Below are 14,995 nucleotides of genomic sequence, written 5' to 3' on the forward strand. Positions count from 1 at the left end.
GCTCGGCTGGCTATCCAGCTCCTTTCCCTGGGCGGCGCATATAAATCTTGCGGCGGCCCAAAGAAACTGTCAATGCAACTGGCCGTAATTTCTAGCATTTCGCAAGGCCCACTAAACTGTACAACGGGGTGGTGGACAGCCCACGCCCACTCGGCCCCACACACACACACACACCCAGAATTGGTGTAGCCACCGCCCATCCGCCCCCTCCAATGACATATAGTGCGCTCCGACTTTCGGCGCCCACACAGCGGATAAATCGCACTGGGCGACAGGCGGCCGATCGGGCACCACCCACGGAGAGACAGGCTTTTGGGTCAAGATATGGGATTGGGAATAAAGAATATGGGATATGGGATGTGGGGGACACTTTTCCTTTCCCAATACCCTGCAATGGGGTATGGCGATCAGCTGATGCAGCTTTTTAAAAGAGGTATCTAACAAATCAGCATTTATATTACCTTTTTATTTTCTAGTAATTTATAGTCTGGCTAGTCTGTTTAAGGCTGATTAATAATACTGTATAATTTACTATTTAAGCCATTTCCCGTTAGGGTGTTGAAATGCCCCCAATTGGAGGCGAGTTTTCCGGCTTTTCCAGCAATATTTATTTGTTTGCCTAGCCGCACGTTTCCATTTGCATTATTGCAATTTATGTTTGTCTGGCACTTGCATTTCTGGCTACCGGCACTCTATATACCATCGGCTTATATGGATGGGGATGTGGATGTGGATATGGATGCGGAGTACGAGAAATGTGCCCTGGGGGCAACACCTGGTCTGGTGGCCTGCTGGCCTGGTGGCCAGCCCTATCCCGAACTTTAAGAGCGCGGCTTCGTTAGGCGCGGAATTCGTTATGACAACTTGCAAATATGAGATTTGACTGGCCAAAAGGCAGCGAGGCACTTGGGTGTGTCGCTGTGGACTATTTGGCATTTCTGTGGCACTTTAGATAGAGTCGCCGAGATAAGAGCGAGTGGAGAATGTCGATTGGCGTGGAAATTGGGATACCCCGGCCCTCGGACAGCGGAATTCTGGACAGGAATGGGCACCCCACTCGGCTCTTTCTTCGGCTCCAGCCAAGCGGATCGATTAATCAAATGGGCGGAATTCCTGCGGCTGATAGCGCGGCGCAATGGTGATCATAACAAGTCATAGATATAGATTTATAAAGCCAACACTATATATCAGATCAGCTCAGATCGGAATTGGCGTGGGGGTAGCCTAAGTCGGCTACCGACTTGACTTGAACTTTTATCTGTGACATTTAATTAACATTTTAATTAATTGCGGGCAACTTTCCGTTAGAAGTTAAACAACCTGCCTCCCTTTTGCCGCCACTGCCCCCGCCGCCTGCGACTGGCTACAAGTGTCGAACGCACTGGCGCTGCGCTTGCGCCACACACATATTTCAATGCGGCCAACTGCGGCCACGTTGCGTATGCGCAATTTATTAGGTGCGTATCGTGTGGCGTACATGGAGAAATATGCCAAAGCTCGACGGGCTGTTACTTAGTATTAAGTTTCGCAGGGGACTTAAAGCGCCTGCTGGATATTTTTATGGGACCTAATTTATTGCCACCAGCATTTGATTACCTCGAAATGTCGCTTGATGAATTTGCAGAGTACTTTAAGCTGCGAAGGAGTAGCTTTTCCAACGAATCCACCCTCTTGTACCCATTCATACTAAAAAACCATTTAATATTGCCCCGCCAAAATGTAATTTGAGTGCTGGCCACTCGATTAGAATTTTTGATTTAGCCAAGTTTCCAAGTCTAAACGTAACTGGGTTGCCACTCGATCAGAGCTCATTGTTCTGCCCCTGCGGAATGACAAAAAATTGCTTTTAACCAGGCTAGTGGCGCATTTGCAGTTTCTAACGCCTTCGGACCCCAATCGAAGTCGTCTGAGTTACGCAGTTTATGGCTTATTAATGTGACGGCGTTTTGTTGTCATTTTGTAGCGGCTTATTTATTTGTTTTTCGGCTTCGAGTTAGAATCAATTAATTGAACAACTCTCCGAAGTTGGGGCCTAAGTAATTCTCTAAGTTATTTGTCAATGGGTGATTAATTTATGTGAGTGCAGATTTCGTGCCTGGGCTGGCTTTTTGTTCTGTGAAATATAAATAAACGATTGGCTTTCGGTGTTTTGTAGCTGGCATTGGGGCCAAGTTGCTTGGGTTTTCCACAGCGAAACTCGCACTCATATAGCACTCATTTATGGTTTAGCCTGTAAAGTGATCGGCACGAGCTCCTGTTGGCCAAACAATCTACTTAGCCAATCTCTTCCGATAAAATGACTCAAAAATCCAATAAATCCGCTCGGATTACCTGTTTCTGCATTGCGTCGACTTATCGGATATGTGTATCCAATAATTTGTTGCCCAATCCAAATTCTGAGTAATTACCCGACTTCCACTACTCCACTTCTGGCAACATTAATTATCGTGGCAAAAAGTGGAAAAAGCTTAGCGACGGATGTTATATTTTAAGATACTAAGTACCTGTATCCACCAGATACGCACTTTGCATCTACCACCTAAGTGTGTGTGTGTGTGTGGGGGGCATAGAAGAGGAAGTCATGTGTGTGTGAAATTGGGCAAAGAGGAAAATAAAACATGCCAGCCGAAAAAATCTGATCTGAACTAACTGCCGACTGCAGTTAGCGTGGCCCATTAGATTATGTAACCACGGCCAACACGCAGTTGCAGCAGCAGGCGCTGTTGCATTATTTATGCGGTCTGAAAATGATTTTTTGGTTTAGTTTTAGTTTTTGCCGGGCCAGAAAGGCAGAAAGACAGCCGGAGAAGCAGAGTTACAGCCAAAGCCAATTGACGTACTTAGGGTAACCCGTCGACATCGGTGTCTCCTCGATGCGGAGTTGTCGTGTGGGCAGCCAGCTCGATGCAACTGCAACTGCAACTGCAACTGCTGCAGGTGAACCACTCATTCCGCCACTCGCTGTGCCAATTTTCCACTTTCTTGGCCCACTCTCTACGCTCTCCAATCTCCAGTACCCACTCTCCACTCTCTTGGCCAACTACGAATGGCTTCCTGAAGCAGCGCCAATCTGATTTGTGTGAGAAAGTCTGGCCGAAAGTCTGAGCATTCGAGTATTTGAGTATTGAGACGGGTCGAGACGAGACGAGACGAGACACAAAGCCACGATGCTATAATGTTGTCAAAGTGTTTTATGGTCTTGGCTTATGCAATCGAATTAGTTGAATGTTGATAAGTGAAAGATGTTAGCGGAGATCAAAGAGATCGCTCACGACACCACAGCTCGCTGTAATAGGAAATTAAAGCCATATTTTTATGGCCATTAGTCATTTCTCCCGAGAGACTTCTAATATGTCTAGCTTGTGCCACGTGCTGCTAAAACTTATGACACACATGATAATCTTGATTTTTCCAGCTGGAAATGGGTTTGAAAACGATTTAGCCACCTCAAAGCAGTTTAGCATAATTAAAAAAGCTTGACACCGATTCCACTACTTAAAAAGCCATTTCAGGAAATCTGAAAAGTGCCAGAAGGTTAGATGCAATTTTTTTTTGGCCAACTCGATTCGCGTGCCCATAACGAATTTTCGTCGCTAATTTCTAGAAAAACATTTCAGTCAGTTCCAGCAAAACACAGAGCACGAGTAAAAAACTTGTTAAAATTTGCTGGCCTGGCTTTCTGCTTTTTGTGTGCTGTGGCCAAGCAAATAACCAAATTGATTGTTCACATTTTTTCTAGCGAATCGAACGAAGCGCATGCGTTGCATGTTTCTTCGGCCTGTTTTTGCCTGCCAGATTCCCAGATCGTGACAGTTCATTCGGAGTGGCTTTCAGTTCACTGGGCTAGCTGGGGGCTACTTGGGCTCCGAAGGAGAGCCGCCCGATTGGCAAGACCCACTTGGCCAGGGGTTAAAGTTGGGCTTCCAAAAATGGATTACTCAATTAGCCAAATGAAAGTTGAATTGCTGCGATTGTGTAATGATCCAGCTGGAGGGGCTTTCAAAGGAGGCTGACTCCGATAGGAAACCCTTTTTGCAATTCTATATAGATATTATGTGCTCTGAGTACTCACCCTCGAGATGATTATGCCGGCGATGCTGATGCGGATTCTGGGACCCTTCAGCAGGCGGTACCGCAGATCGACTCCGTTCCAGAATGAGATGAAGTAGCGCTTGACCTGGGGAAGAGACACGAGTTATGTTAGTTCTTGTTTGGGCACAGTGCACGTTTGTCCTTGTCAGGCCGTCCCATCTCTATAGGGCTTTCATCTGAGCCGCATCTCCGGGTTCTAGGTATTCCACGAAGCTAGAACGCACCCAGATCAGGCAGACAAATAAATCTTGAGCGCGAGTGATGTGCATGACAATTGAATCATGGGTTTCGGCAACTCCGGCTCGAGAATCTTAAGTAAAGAACTACCTGGGACAAAAAACAAATATGATTTGACTGCTTGAGCTACTTTTTGAGAAGAGATTTTCCCAGCCATTGCTCTAATAAAATATATTGCCTTAATAAATCGGCAATTCCCCCCGGGGATTCGGGTCTCAGTCGCAACCAGACCTATCTATCAATGCGAGCACATGTCTCGGTCTCAGCTCGCATAATATCTACACATGTAGCGCACAAGAAACAACTTTTACAATCCTCAGACTCCAAAATCCCCTCCGGGTTGGGTTGGATACCACACCATATCGACGGCATGGAATCGCGACTGAAATCCGCGCGCACGCAGAGACAATCCCAAACTCAATCCGAGCTGTCTGCAATTGCCGAAACAACTTCATTGGAGCCAGCGGCGTTTAATTTCTCTCTTCAGTTTTTTCCCCCATTTTTTTTTTTGGCGGCCCTGTCACGCACACGTACCTGCAGATTATCGCCGCCATGGAGCCGATAGCCATCGTAGTCCACGATGACCAAGACCTCCGGATAGATGATATAGGGGGCCTGCCGGCGGGATCTGGTGCGGGACTCGGCCACTTGGGGCTCTGCGTCCAGGGCGCCTTCGTCCTCGTCGTTGAGGTCCTCGAAGTCGGGACTGCTGGGTGCACTGCGTCTGCTGCGACGCTGGCGGCGCTGCAGCCTCTCGAGCTTCTCGCTGGCGAGCAGATCATCAGGTTCCATGAAGGCTGAATAAGCGGGAAAAAATGGCGAATAAATAATAAATGGCATGAGCAGGAAGCGGGGAATTAAGCAAAAATTAAGCAAAATCGAGTGGTGGAATGTCTTTATTATGATATAAGAAGCTGGCAAGTCAGGTAGCAGCCACACACTTAACTGTATTGGGTATAATTTTTGGGGGCATTTCGGCAAAGCCGACAGTGGAAGAATAAGTTTCTGCGGCGAGAAATACCGGGCATAAAATAAATAATTTTACAGCGATTATCGCTGGAATTTTGGCGCCACCGCAACCGCAGGGGTAAATGCATTCAGTGAAGGGCGAATTGTTGCATTGAACTCATGAGCCCTCGTGAATGTGTGAGTATGCTGCTCTTTTTCGAGGCAGGAAATGCTATCGGCATCACGTCGATCTCCAGCCGAAGATTTATGGGCCACGGTATAGACCGTGGACTCTATGGCTTTCTATGGGTCAATGCGCCCATTAGGAACGTAGCCTGCTTCTCAATGGCTTCAATTAATGCGGCAGTGCCAAATGAATCTTACCAAAGTCACTCAGTTGGTCTTCTGCTGCGGATGCCTCCCGCTTGTAGATGATGTGGTGCGACTCCTCCGGATTGGGACTCAGTTCGTGCGGCAAGGGCTTGATCACCAGGTCGTGCCCAATGCTGCCCTCCTGCAAGAAGAAACGATTGGAATGAGTGAGTTGGCCAATTAATCAGGGCAAATACATCATGAGCGGGGATTTAATTATCTAGTGATAAATAGGGTATTCTGGTGTCCCAGCTGACTGAAAAGTAATACTAGCAGGCTTAATGGCATTAAATTTCCATCGACATTTGTCAAACCACTGACACCGGCGAACTCCATTTCGGGCGGAGCATTTAGATAATTTATTGAACTTTTTTTCAACTCAACATTCTTGGCCTGCAGTCGGCCGTATGAGTTGTGCCATATGAATATGAGTTGCGTTTGAATGACGCTGGCCAAGTCATAAAAATTAGCTGCGATTTGCATAGTGGAACATTTTATGCAAATAAGCCGCGATCTAGATAAGCTGTGTTTCTCGGTCTCTCAGTTCGTTTTTATCGCCCCTGTAATTGCAATAATTATTTGAGTAAAACAGAGCCCGCAGACGTAACCTTGAGAAAGGTTAGAAACAAAATTGTTGGCTGAACTTCAAGACTCCAAAATGCTTTCGATTCCATTTGCTTGCGACTCCGTTTCAGTTTTAATTGGCCTTTTGTTTATCGATCGGCGAGCGAGCACCCACTTGGCACTAGGCGTGATCAGGGCTAATTAAGTCGCGGAGGTAATGCTATAATTAAAATATTACCAGTGAGTCAAGTCAGCTGGACATAAAAGCTACTGCGATAAATGACCACCAGCTGAGATCATGTTTAACATGAAACGCATTAAGGAAATGGAACTGTAATTGTTCTCGGCCCGAGTCGGCTACATATATAAATTTATCTAATGCTAATACTGATTCTGACTGGAATCGGTGGGAATGCGCTGCCCATCTGAAGTTCCCATGCGGGCAATTGGGCACAAAACGAATGACTTAGGCAGCGAACTTGATTTTGCTCTCGATATATTTGAGCACTTATCGAAAATGCCAAAAACCCCAAAGCAGCACCAAACGGCAAAGTTCAATGTCCTCGCACACGCGACTTCAGTTAAATGTCAGCAAAACAAAAACGACATGTGCCATAAACAAATTGCAAGCGAAGCCAAGCAACAAATTGCAACAGATGACATGGGCCAAACAGTCGGCGCACTGAGAGAAAACATGCATTGTGTAGATACAAGCTACAGATTAAGCTCAACTGCTCAACTATCTTGTATAGTAAAGTTGGATAGTATTTGAACTAGCTGCATTTAAAGTGTGAATCGATATCACGGCCCAGTTTCTTTCGGTGCCTATATGCAAATCCAGTGCGATTGGAAATTATTCGAGCAGCCTCCTTTTCTTCGCCCGTCGCCGCATCGCTGGGCACTTGAAATATGATCAATATTTGAGTTAGCGACACTTAAATGGCTTTTGGCACACAGTGCGTATGATAAATGTGTGCGATAAACGCCTGGCATTCACATTGAAAGTCATTGAAAGACAGCGGAGAAGGTGTCAACAGGCTGGGCAAACAACTTCATCGGTTTGCTCGGGTCTCTTCACTTTTCACTAAAATAGTCATTAATTCTGCATTCGTCGCATTTATTTGGGCTGCGAATTTAGTTTTATTTGCCGCCTGGCAGGTCTTTTAATTTGGCTCGACTCACTACAATTTTTCTCGGCATGTGGCAGTTAAGCGAGTGGTAGTAACAAATTTTTCGTGTTCCACTTTGGCTGCGTTTTCCGCATTTCCACCGAAATGCCAGCAGAGAAGCAGAAATACAAAAAAACAGTCAAGGCGTTTTGGGCGTATGTTGTGCTGATTTCAGACTTACTTAACGTTTGTTTATTCGACTCGGGTTTGTTTCGCTGTTAGAGTTCTGGTACATGTGTTATGTAACTGCCCAACTGTGATAGCCGGTAATTTCCAAACGCCTTGCCTTGAACGCAATTTATGAGAAAAACCAATTAATAAATTACCCAAATGCGATTTATGTGCTCTTATGCCCAACGTGTTGAAAGTTCGGCCGCGTAATTGCCACTTAATTATAGGCGAAATTAAAAGCTTTTACTTGTTTCCTAGCTATCGAAATGGGAGAGGAAGTGGGTATTGAACCTCTGAATGTAAATAAAAGCCAAATGAAAGGGGTATGCTAACATAAGTGGATTCACTTTACGCTGATTGTAGTGTTTGAGTATGTAATTATATGTTTGTTTGTTTGGTAAGAAATAAGTCATAGCTTTGCGATATATCGTAAATAAGAACGGTTTAAACGTATGTGCAACACCATAATACTCTGGCCAATAAGTTAGGTGAGCTATATCCCAGCTTCAAATTGCCTTAATTCCATTTGACCCACTATCTGTTCGCAATATTTCCCAAGATTCCCACAGCTGCGTGGCCAGCATTAAGATCCAAATACTTTGAGATAATCGCGGACCTTATAATTTGCCGGCTGTCGGCAAGTGCTATGAGGCCAATTACACGTCGCTCGATATCGGATAGATCGGATGGGGGGATAAAAGCAGGGGGATTGGCGGGGAAAACAGCAAATTGCTTTCAAATCACGCAGCTTACACACCGCACAGACTTTGGCAACGAGTATCTGCTTTCAGCTGGCCCAAAATAAAGTTGTCCGATTCCAAGCTGTCTTGTTTATGTAATCACCCACAACGCGATTGTTATATCTGCAGGAGCAAGAGCCGATTTGGAATTACGCTTACGCTTACGTTTACGAGCTGAGTGCTGTTTTTTCAGCCTTTCAGCATTTGAGTTTCTTGCGGCTCCTTTCACACATATTTATCTGTCAGAAAGTACAGATAGACAAGTCTGATTGGCACCTGCAGAAACGCCCAGCGATCGCAATCAACTGACAATGAGCTTGATTGATTTGTGATGATATTTTCGTTCGCTCCTTCCTTTATTCAATTAAATGTAAATCATTTTAAAGTATTTCTCCCCACTCGATCGCAGATAATCAGCACACGGCGGTTGCATAATGTGACACGCCACAGAAAAGAGTTCACTGAACCAAAAATTTACTTACAATCAAAATTAACACCTATTCGTATTTGTTTTTGTGCTTTTTTTTTTGGCCAAGAGCATCAAATGTGCAAATACCAAAAATTGGCAGACACCGAAACACAGCAGCAGCGGATAAAGCAATACAAAAAAATCACTTTGCGGTTTGTAATTTTGGGAAATTAGCATAATTTGTGCAAATTCATGACACGAACATTCGAATCACTTTGAGCGGCGATCATCATTATAGTCATGACGGTTACTGTTTGCCGAGCTCGGTGGCGTTACCGCCCAAAGCCGATGGAAAATGGCTGTCAATTGGAAAAGAAGTGGTCTGTGATCGCCCAGCAATCAAATTCAAATGCAAATCACAAATCATTTGTATTTATAAATATCTGCGTTCAGGTTTACACTGCCTAGCAGTCTCGATCTAGAAACCTTGATTTAAACACATAATTATGCTCTTTTCGATGCGCCATCAATGGAAATGCGTTAAGGTGTGTGCCGCTTTAGTTTTTTTTCCTCCATTTTTTTCGGTTATCATCTTGGTCAAGGTTAGATCTAATCGGCTCTTAAGATCGCTGTTCAATGCGAGTGCATGTAGTCGTAAACTACAGACTGACAATGAGAACAAGAACGGATACTAATGCCTCGATAGTTCAGCCGGAGATACCCGCCGTGTTAACAGTTTGTTTACATAAAGCAGCTCGTTAAAAATATTCCGCCCAACCCACCTTCGGGCGGCCCACTCAGCCATGGATTCTGGGCTCTATATTCTGTATTCAATATTCTATATTCTGTATCTGTATGTGGTGTATGTGCGCCCCGGCTGGTCAATGAATATTTATACGTGTAAAAGACCGCCCATGGCTGCAGTCCGGTGGCCAATGGCTCAAGAACCTGGCCCACACAGCGGTTCTCGGGTGCTGCCCCACTGCAATCGCGGCAATCAAAATTAATTTGCTCACAAAATGTATCTGCCACTAGAACGCACTTTGCCGTGGCTCTTTTGGCTGCTCGCCGTATAATTTTTTGTGATGTTTGGTGCGTTGGTGCAGCAGCAGCAGCAAGTTCAATGCGAACAGAGGCTTAGAATGGGGGAAAGACGGGGCTATGTCTTTCAAGTTGCCGCGCCAATGGCTCCGGCCAGATGGAAAAGCATTTGGCCAAGTGGGTAGGCAGCCAGGCAGGCGCATGAACCAGGCCTAATGAAGTTCGAGTCGTATGTCAAAGTCAAGTGGAGTCGACATCGACATCACAATCGGGCTTGAGTGACTGCAGGTTATCCTTGCACTTAGAAGTGTCTCAGAAGTGAAGGTCTCTCAAGGTTGACGGACTGGGCGTGTGACCACCAATCAGCTGCCAAAGAATCAATCTGGTCGAACAATCTTATCTAGATTGAGGTGATTTTTGCCACCTGAGGGAGGCATTTGCTTACTTCGTTCTAATCCTATTTAAATACCAATCTAATCTTTGTGTTAATCGCTTATAGATTTCCAAAAACGTTGTGTCTTGATTAATGAACGTCCCCTTTCATTTGCCATCGATTAATCGGCTTAATTGAAATTGGATCCACTGGCAGACACCAGAGCCCCAAATTGAATCCCCATCAGCGGGCAACTATCAAATTTAGCTGTCTTAAGCGTGAAAATATCAGACTCGTGCTCAGCTCCCCTTCCCGAAAATAGTGTTTGTGGGGGTATGGCTTGACGTAACCGATATGACCGTTTATTAATATGCAATATGCGGCCAAAGTATTGGAACGGCACCCGCCAGAAATGTTGTTATCATCTGGTGGCTTGCCACATCGCGTCGCACCAATTAAAAAACATTTTTCACGAGGAAATTGCAGCCACAACCCAAAAAAGAAGGAAAAAATGTGCATTTTGATTAAATAATATGAACAACAGGCTGTAATTGAAAAACGGTTACTTGGCGGCACTCAGTCCTTTGTACTCGGGGCATGCGGAGCGATCTTGGCGCCGAGATCGTGATGGATAGCGGTGGCTTTCAATCGTGTCACGCTGCCATCTCTTGTTTCAGCCGCATAGTTTCCAGATCCACAGATCTGCATATGAGCTGCTGGGCAAAGTTGGCGCTTATGAATATTGGTAACACGCTCGTTGTTATGTCGACTCGAGTTAGTTTCACTCTAGTTTTCCTTTCGGACAAGTCGAGTTCCTTGCGGCTATCGGGTAACCGAAATCGAAAAACGAAAGACTTAGGCAACAAACTCGTCAGTTGGGGGTTGTGTCGTCCGCATAAAGCGATTTACTATATACATATATATATACGAGCATATGGGTGGGGTATCTATGCCAATTTGCAAAACTATTTTGCATTAATTTCGCTCCAACCGAAACTCATTGCACAATGACCACAGCCGGATCAAGTGGCTTGAAAGTTTCGGCTTTAATCAGCCAAAACCCGATGCCAATAAAGACATCAAATTGTATAACATTTGTAAATGTCGCCGGCGCATTGATTGCACTTCTCCCGCCTGAATGTCAAGCCATGTTTGCCCCATAAATTGTGCAATTTAACACTTGACGATGATGCGACTGCGGCGGCGGCTGCAAATGCAAATCAAATCGGCGGTCAGCCAGTTATTCAAATATAGAATTTGCAGCCAAGAAGAGCAACTATCGAATACACGCGTTTATGCATACAGTGAACTCTTTGTAAATATCAAGGCTAGCAATTAGTTGGGCAGGTGAGAAGACTTTGGCTCTGGCTGCCAAGAAGAAGAGCCTCTCTTGAGACGAATAAAAACTTGTTTGGCACTTTGGACATGAGTGTTGCTTAATGATGACGCCGCGATTGCCGTCTAATAGAGTTGGCCAAAATGCTGAAAGCCGTGTCCAAATGTCGCCAGTGCTACCTGATAACTATGCTCGTTTTGTTTGCATTGTTGTTGCCCCACCGTTTACAGAACTCTGATTGTTTAAATGGCAATATTGATATTTGCAACGCGCCTTCAAATGCCAACTGAAAAAAGGGCAAACCGCATTAAAGGGGATAGGAGTGTGCCAAAGGTGTGACTGACAAAGTTCAACAGTGGCCAGGAAATGAAGAAGATCGATCTGAAATAATGTCTACATAAATAATACTTAATAAGCAGATGGTAGATGGCTAAGCAAAAACCTAAATGTTAGGCATTCAACTACATTACAAGCACAAAATATGTTCTGAAACAAAATGACTTGAGGCACGAACATCGTTTCAGTGCGGAGTGTGTTACATAAAAGCCGTGTACAAACCCCCCTCTAATAATTTAAAATTCCCTAAGTTACCTGAAGATACTTTTACCTGCTTGGGCACCTTACCCAAAGGTTTTTGAAAGCCCATTAATAGAGAGATGCATATCACGAGTGCTGCATAATTGCTCTTACGTAAGCCACTCTCTCGTTATGAAAGGTGGCTGAAATGCATTTCGTGGATTTGTTTTCAGTTTCAGGGCCAAACTTTTCAGAGCAGCGGGCAATAGTAATTAGCAGTCGAATCGCCGACATAAGATGCATGCATCACCTGCAGCCAATTCATCAGGGACCCCACGCATCGACTTTTTGGATTTTGGATTTGACTGACGTTGGCCGCAATTAGCATTAATCAAGCTGCCTTGCCGACCCCTCCCCGCCCGCAAAAAATGCTTTATTTGTTCAAGTGCATATACACAAATGACCGTAAACACTGCGGGCAAAGAAGAGTAACTCAGAGTTATTATTACAATTTATTCGAATTGTCTGGTTGGTTCCCTTGAGCTCGTTTCGTTTTGATAAATTCCCTGTGGAGGGGGGCATGTAATTGGCCAAAACAATTAGCCGTCTCCAAAATGAATGTCATCAATTTTTGGAACTATTCGCCAAAGAGGCAACGAAACATAACTCAGACACTGAGAGTAATTGGCCGTGAAATTAATATTCGCATGTAAGAGTTTCTCTGTGTGAAATTACGAGTCAATGTCAACATTGATTGGGTCAAATTGGAAACATTACCACCGCTGGCAGTGGGTGGCTCAAACATAATGGACACCGCACTCAACTCGATGTTCAAGTCCAGGTCGACTGGCTAAGGGCATTCGCGGTGACCTTCAACCTCTGACATGTACATATTTAATCGCCTTCGATTTTCGGTTTTTTTCTTTCCCACACGGACAGATGATGAATAACTTGGGCTATGGGATGCATCATTTTCAAGTATAGCATCTGAAGACGGTGGGAATAGTTGGATCGCAGCTCGTGAAGAATCTATAGACTCCAAGCTGACTAATGAAGCTTATTTAATAAAAATCATTGGACCAACAATTTCGCTGTCAAACGCTAGCAAAAGTGCGAGTATCTGATCAAATGGTGCGTGTAAGTCCGCTCTTAAGTAAGCTGTAATTAAATTAAATCGCCGGCAAAAACAATGTGGGCTTGAAATTTCCTTTGAAAATGTTTTGCAATGCGCTAAAAGCAGTTCGTGTCTTAAGTCTTTTGTACAGTGGACAGGCCGAAAACACAAATGCTGAAAAAAGTTAAATATTTTATGAGGGTATCCAAGTGACGGATTTCTTGGGAATTATATTTGTCAAAGTAGTTTTGAACCGTATGAAGCTGTTCTTTTTGAAATCCTCTAATTACAACACTGATTCATCCCACTGTAGTAAAATATTTTGAATGCTCTCCAGGTTTCGTCAGCGGCAACAATTACCTAAAGTAATACACACATTTATATGGTCGACAACTGCTTCGGTGGCACTAATTAAGTGGCCATAAATGTGGCGTTGGAGGAGGTGGTGCCGGCTACTCAGCTTGTCGGCATTTCTTGAACAATGATCCGATCAACCGGGCCAGAAGAAGTCTTACGCAACTATCTTCGACTCAGCCATCTTCGACTTCTGGTTAATTACAAGTCGGCAGCGTCAGTTTCATCTCGGTGGCGAGAAGTTTGAGAGCCCGTCCGTTTAGGGTCAAAACCGAAGCCGGAAGCCCCACTGGATTTGGTCAGCACAGCTGCGTCCCAGTGCTTTTGGCTTTGGCTTTGGTTGTGGTGTTGGTTTTGGATTTGGCCAATTGCGAAACTTTTCGCCGGTTTTGCGCCTCCAAATGTCAGGCAGCAAACATTTTTCATGCTCACATGTGTGCTCACTATTTTCTACATATTATTTATGAATTTTTCTGTTTGTCGGCCGGTGCAGCGGCGCACTTGGCCATAACAAGTCGGTCAAGTCGGACCGGCCAGACATTGCTGTTTGACCTTTTATTGGCTGTCAGTAATTATTATCAGAAATACACATTTATTCCTATCCAACTTTTTGTTTAACAAATTAAACCCAAGCAGACGTCAGCGCCGCTCAAGAAATTGCCAAAATAAAGGCCCCGAATAAAGCGGAGAGGCTAAGTTGAGGCCACAAGACTTTTGGCTATGAAGCTTGTTTATTGACCTTATTGTCTGCCAATATTTGTTGGCCATTTCTGATTCCGCCGCTCATTTGTTGTGCGATCGGCCAGTTGATTATTAATTTGCTTGAATTGTGACATTTGCTCTTGTGCAATTCTCCATGCAGCCCAAGCTGAAAAGGTTTCTGTCTTTCGGTTCTTTTTCCCACCAGACTTCGTGGGTTGGTCTGCTCCCAATTTCCACCCGCCTGCCATGAAATGGAAAAGAAAAGAGCCCACACACAATGGCCGGTAATTAGGCAGACTTCCTCCATGCCGAGAAACTTGTTCCTGGTCTCCATTTCCGCTCGGGGGCCATGTTAATTGCCAATTGTCTTTAAATTGAACGTCATCAGAATGTATCTGATGCTGGTGAAATAGCAAGCGCTTTATTAAATTGGATGCTAAATAAAAACATAAACAGGAATGGCGCACAATGCCGAGTATTATGGCAACCTTGTTAATTGGCGGTGAGGAAATACAATACAATACTTGCAATTTTTATGGATTAATGAATGAAAAGTAATACAGTAATACTGAATACAGTGGCTAAGAATATTCTGTTCATTGCTGCGCCTGAAGGTTAAGCTGACCATTTACCAAGGCCGCAAGTTATCTATGATTCCTAACCATATCGGTACTCCTAAACGATCGTATTTGTTCTAGCAACATGAACACTTATGGCCTAATGCAATATATCGTGGCATTATCGCCCATACGCCATCACAATTTTCACTCCTGTCAAATTGGCCCAAGGTGCTCATAGACAACAAAGGAGTACGACCGATTGATGGGGTATACAGGGCAGTCGATAGATATGAGAGC

General features: G+C 44.5%; 1 protein-coding gene across 5 annotated transcripts in view; it reads right to left on the bottom strand.

The window, feature by feature from the left end:
- The window catches only part of LOC6615769 (venom metalloproteinase 3), a 43,962-nt gene that overhangs the window by 9,626 nt on the left and 19,341 nt on the right, over window positions 1-14,995 (bottom strand). For all 5 annotated transcript variants that reach the window (XM_032714430.1, XM_032714431.1, XM_032714433.1 and 2 more), the window contains exons 5-7: window positions 5,662-5,791; window positions 4,864-5,126; window positions 4,073-4,177 (exon numbers count right to left, since the gene is read on the bottom strand). In XM_032714430.1, coding sequence (XP_032570321.1) covers window positions 4,073-4,177; window positions 4,864-5,126; window positions 5,662-5,791 — 498 coding nt within the window. The remainder of the gene's footprint in view (window positions 1-4,072; window positions 4,178-4,863; window positions 5,127-5,661; window positions 5,792-14,995) is intronic.

The sequence above is a fragment of the Drosophila sechellia genome, chromosome 2R (genome assembly GCF_004382195.2).
Source record: "Drosophila sechellia strain sech25 chromosome 2R, ASM438219v1, whole genome shotgun sequence".
Classification (NCBI taxonomy): Eukaryota; Metazoa; Arthropoda; class Insecta; order Diptera; family Drosophilidae; genus Drosophila; species Drosophila sechellia.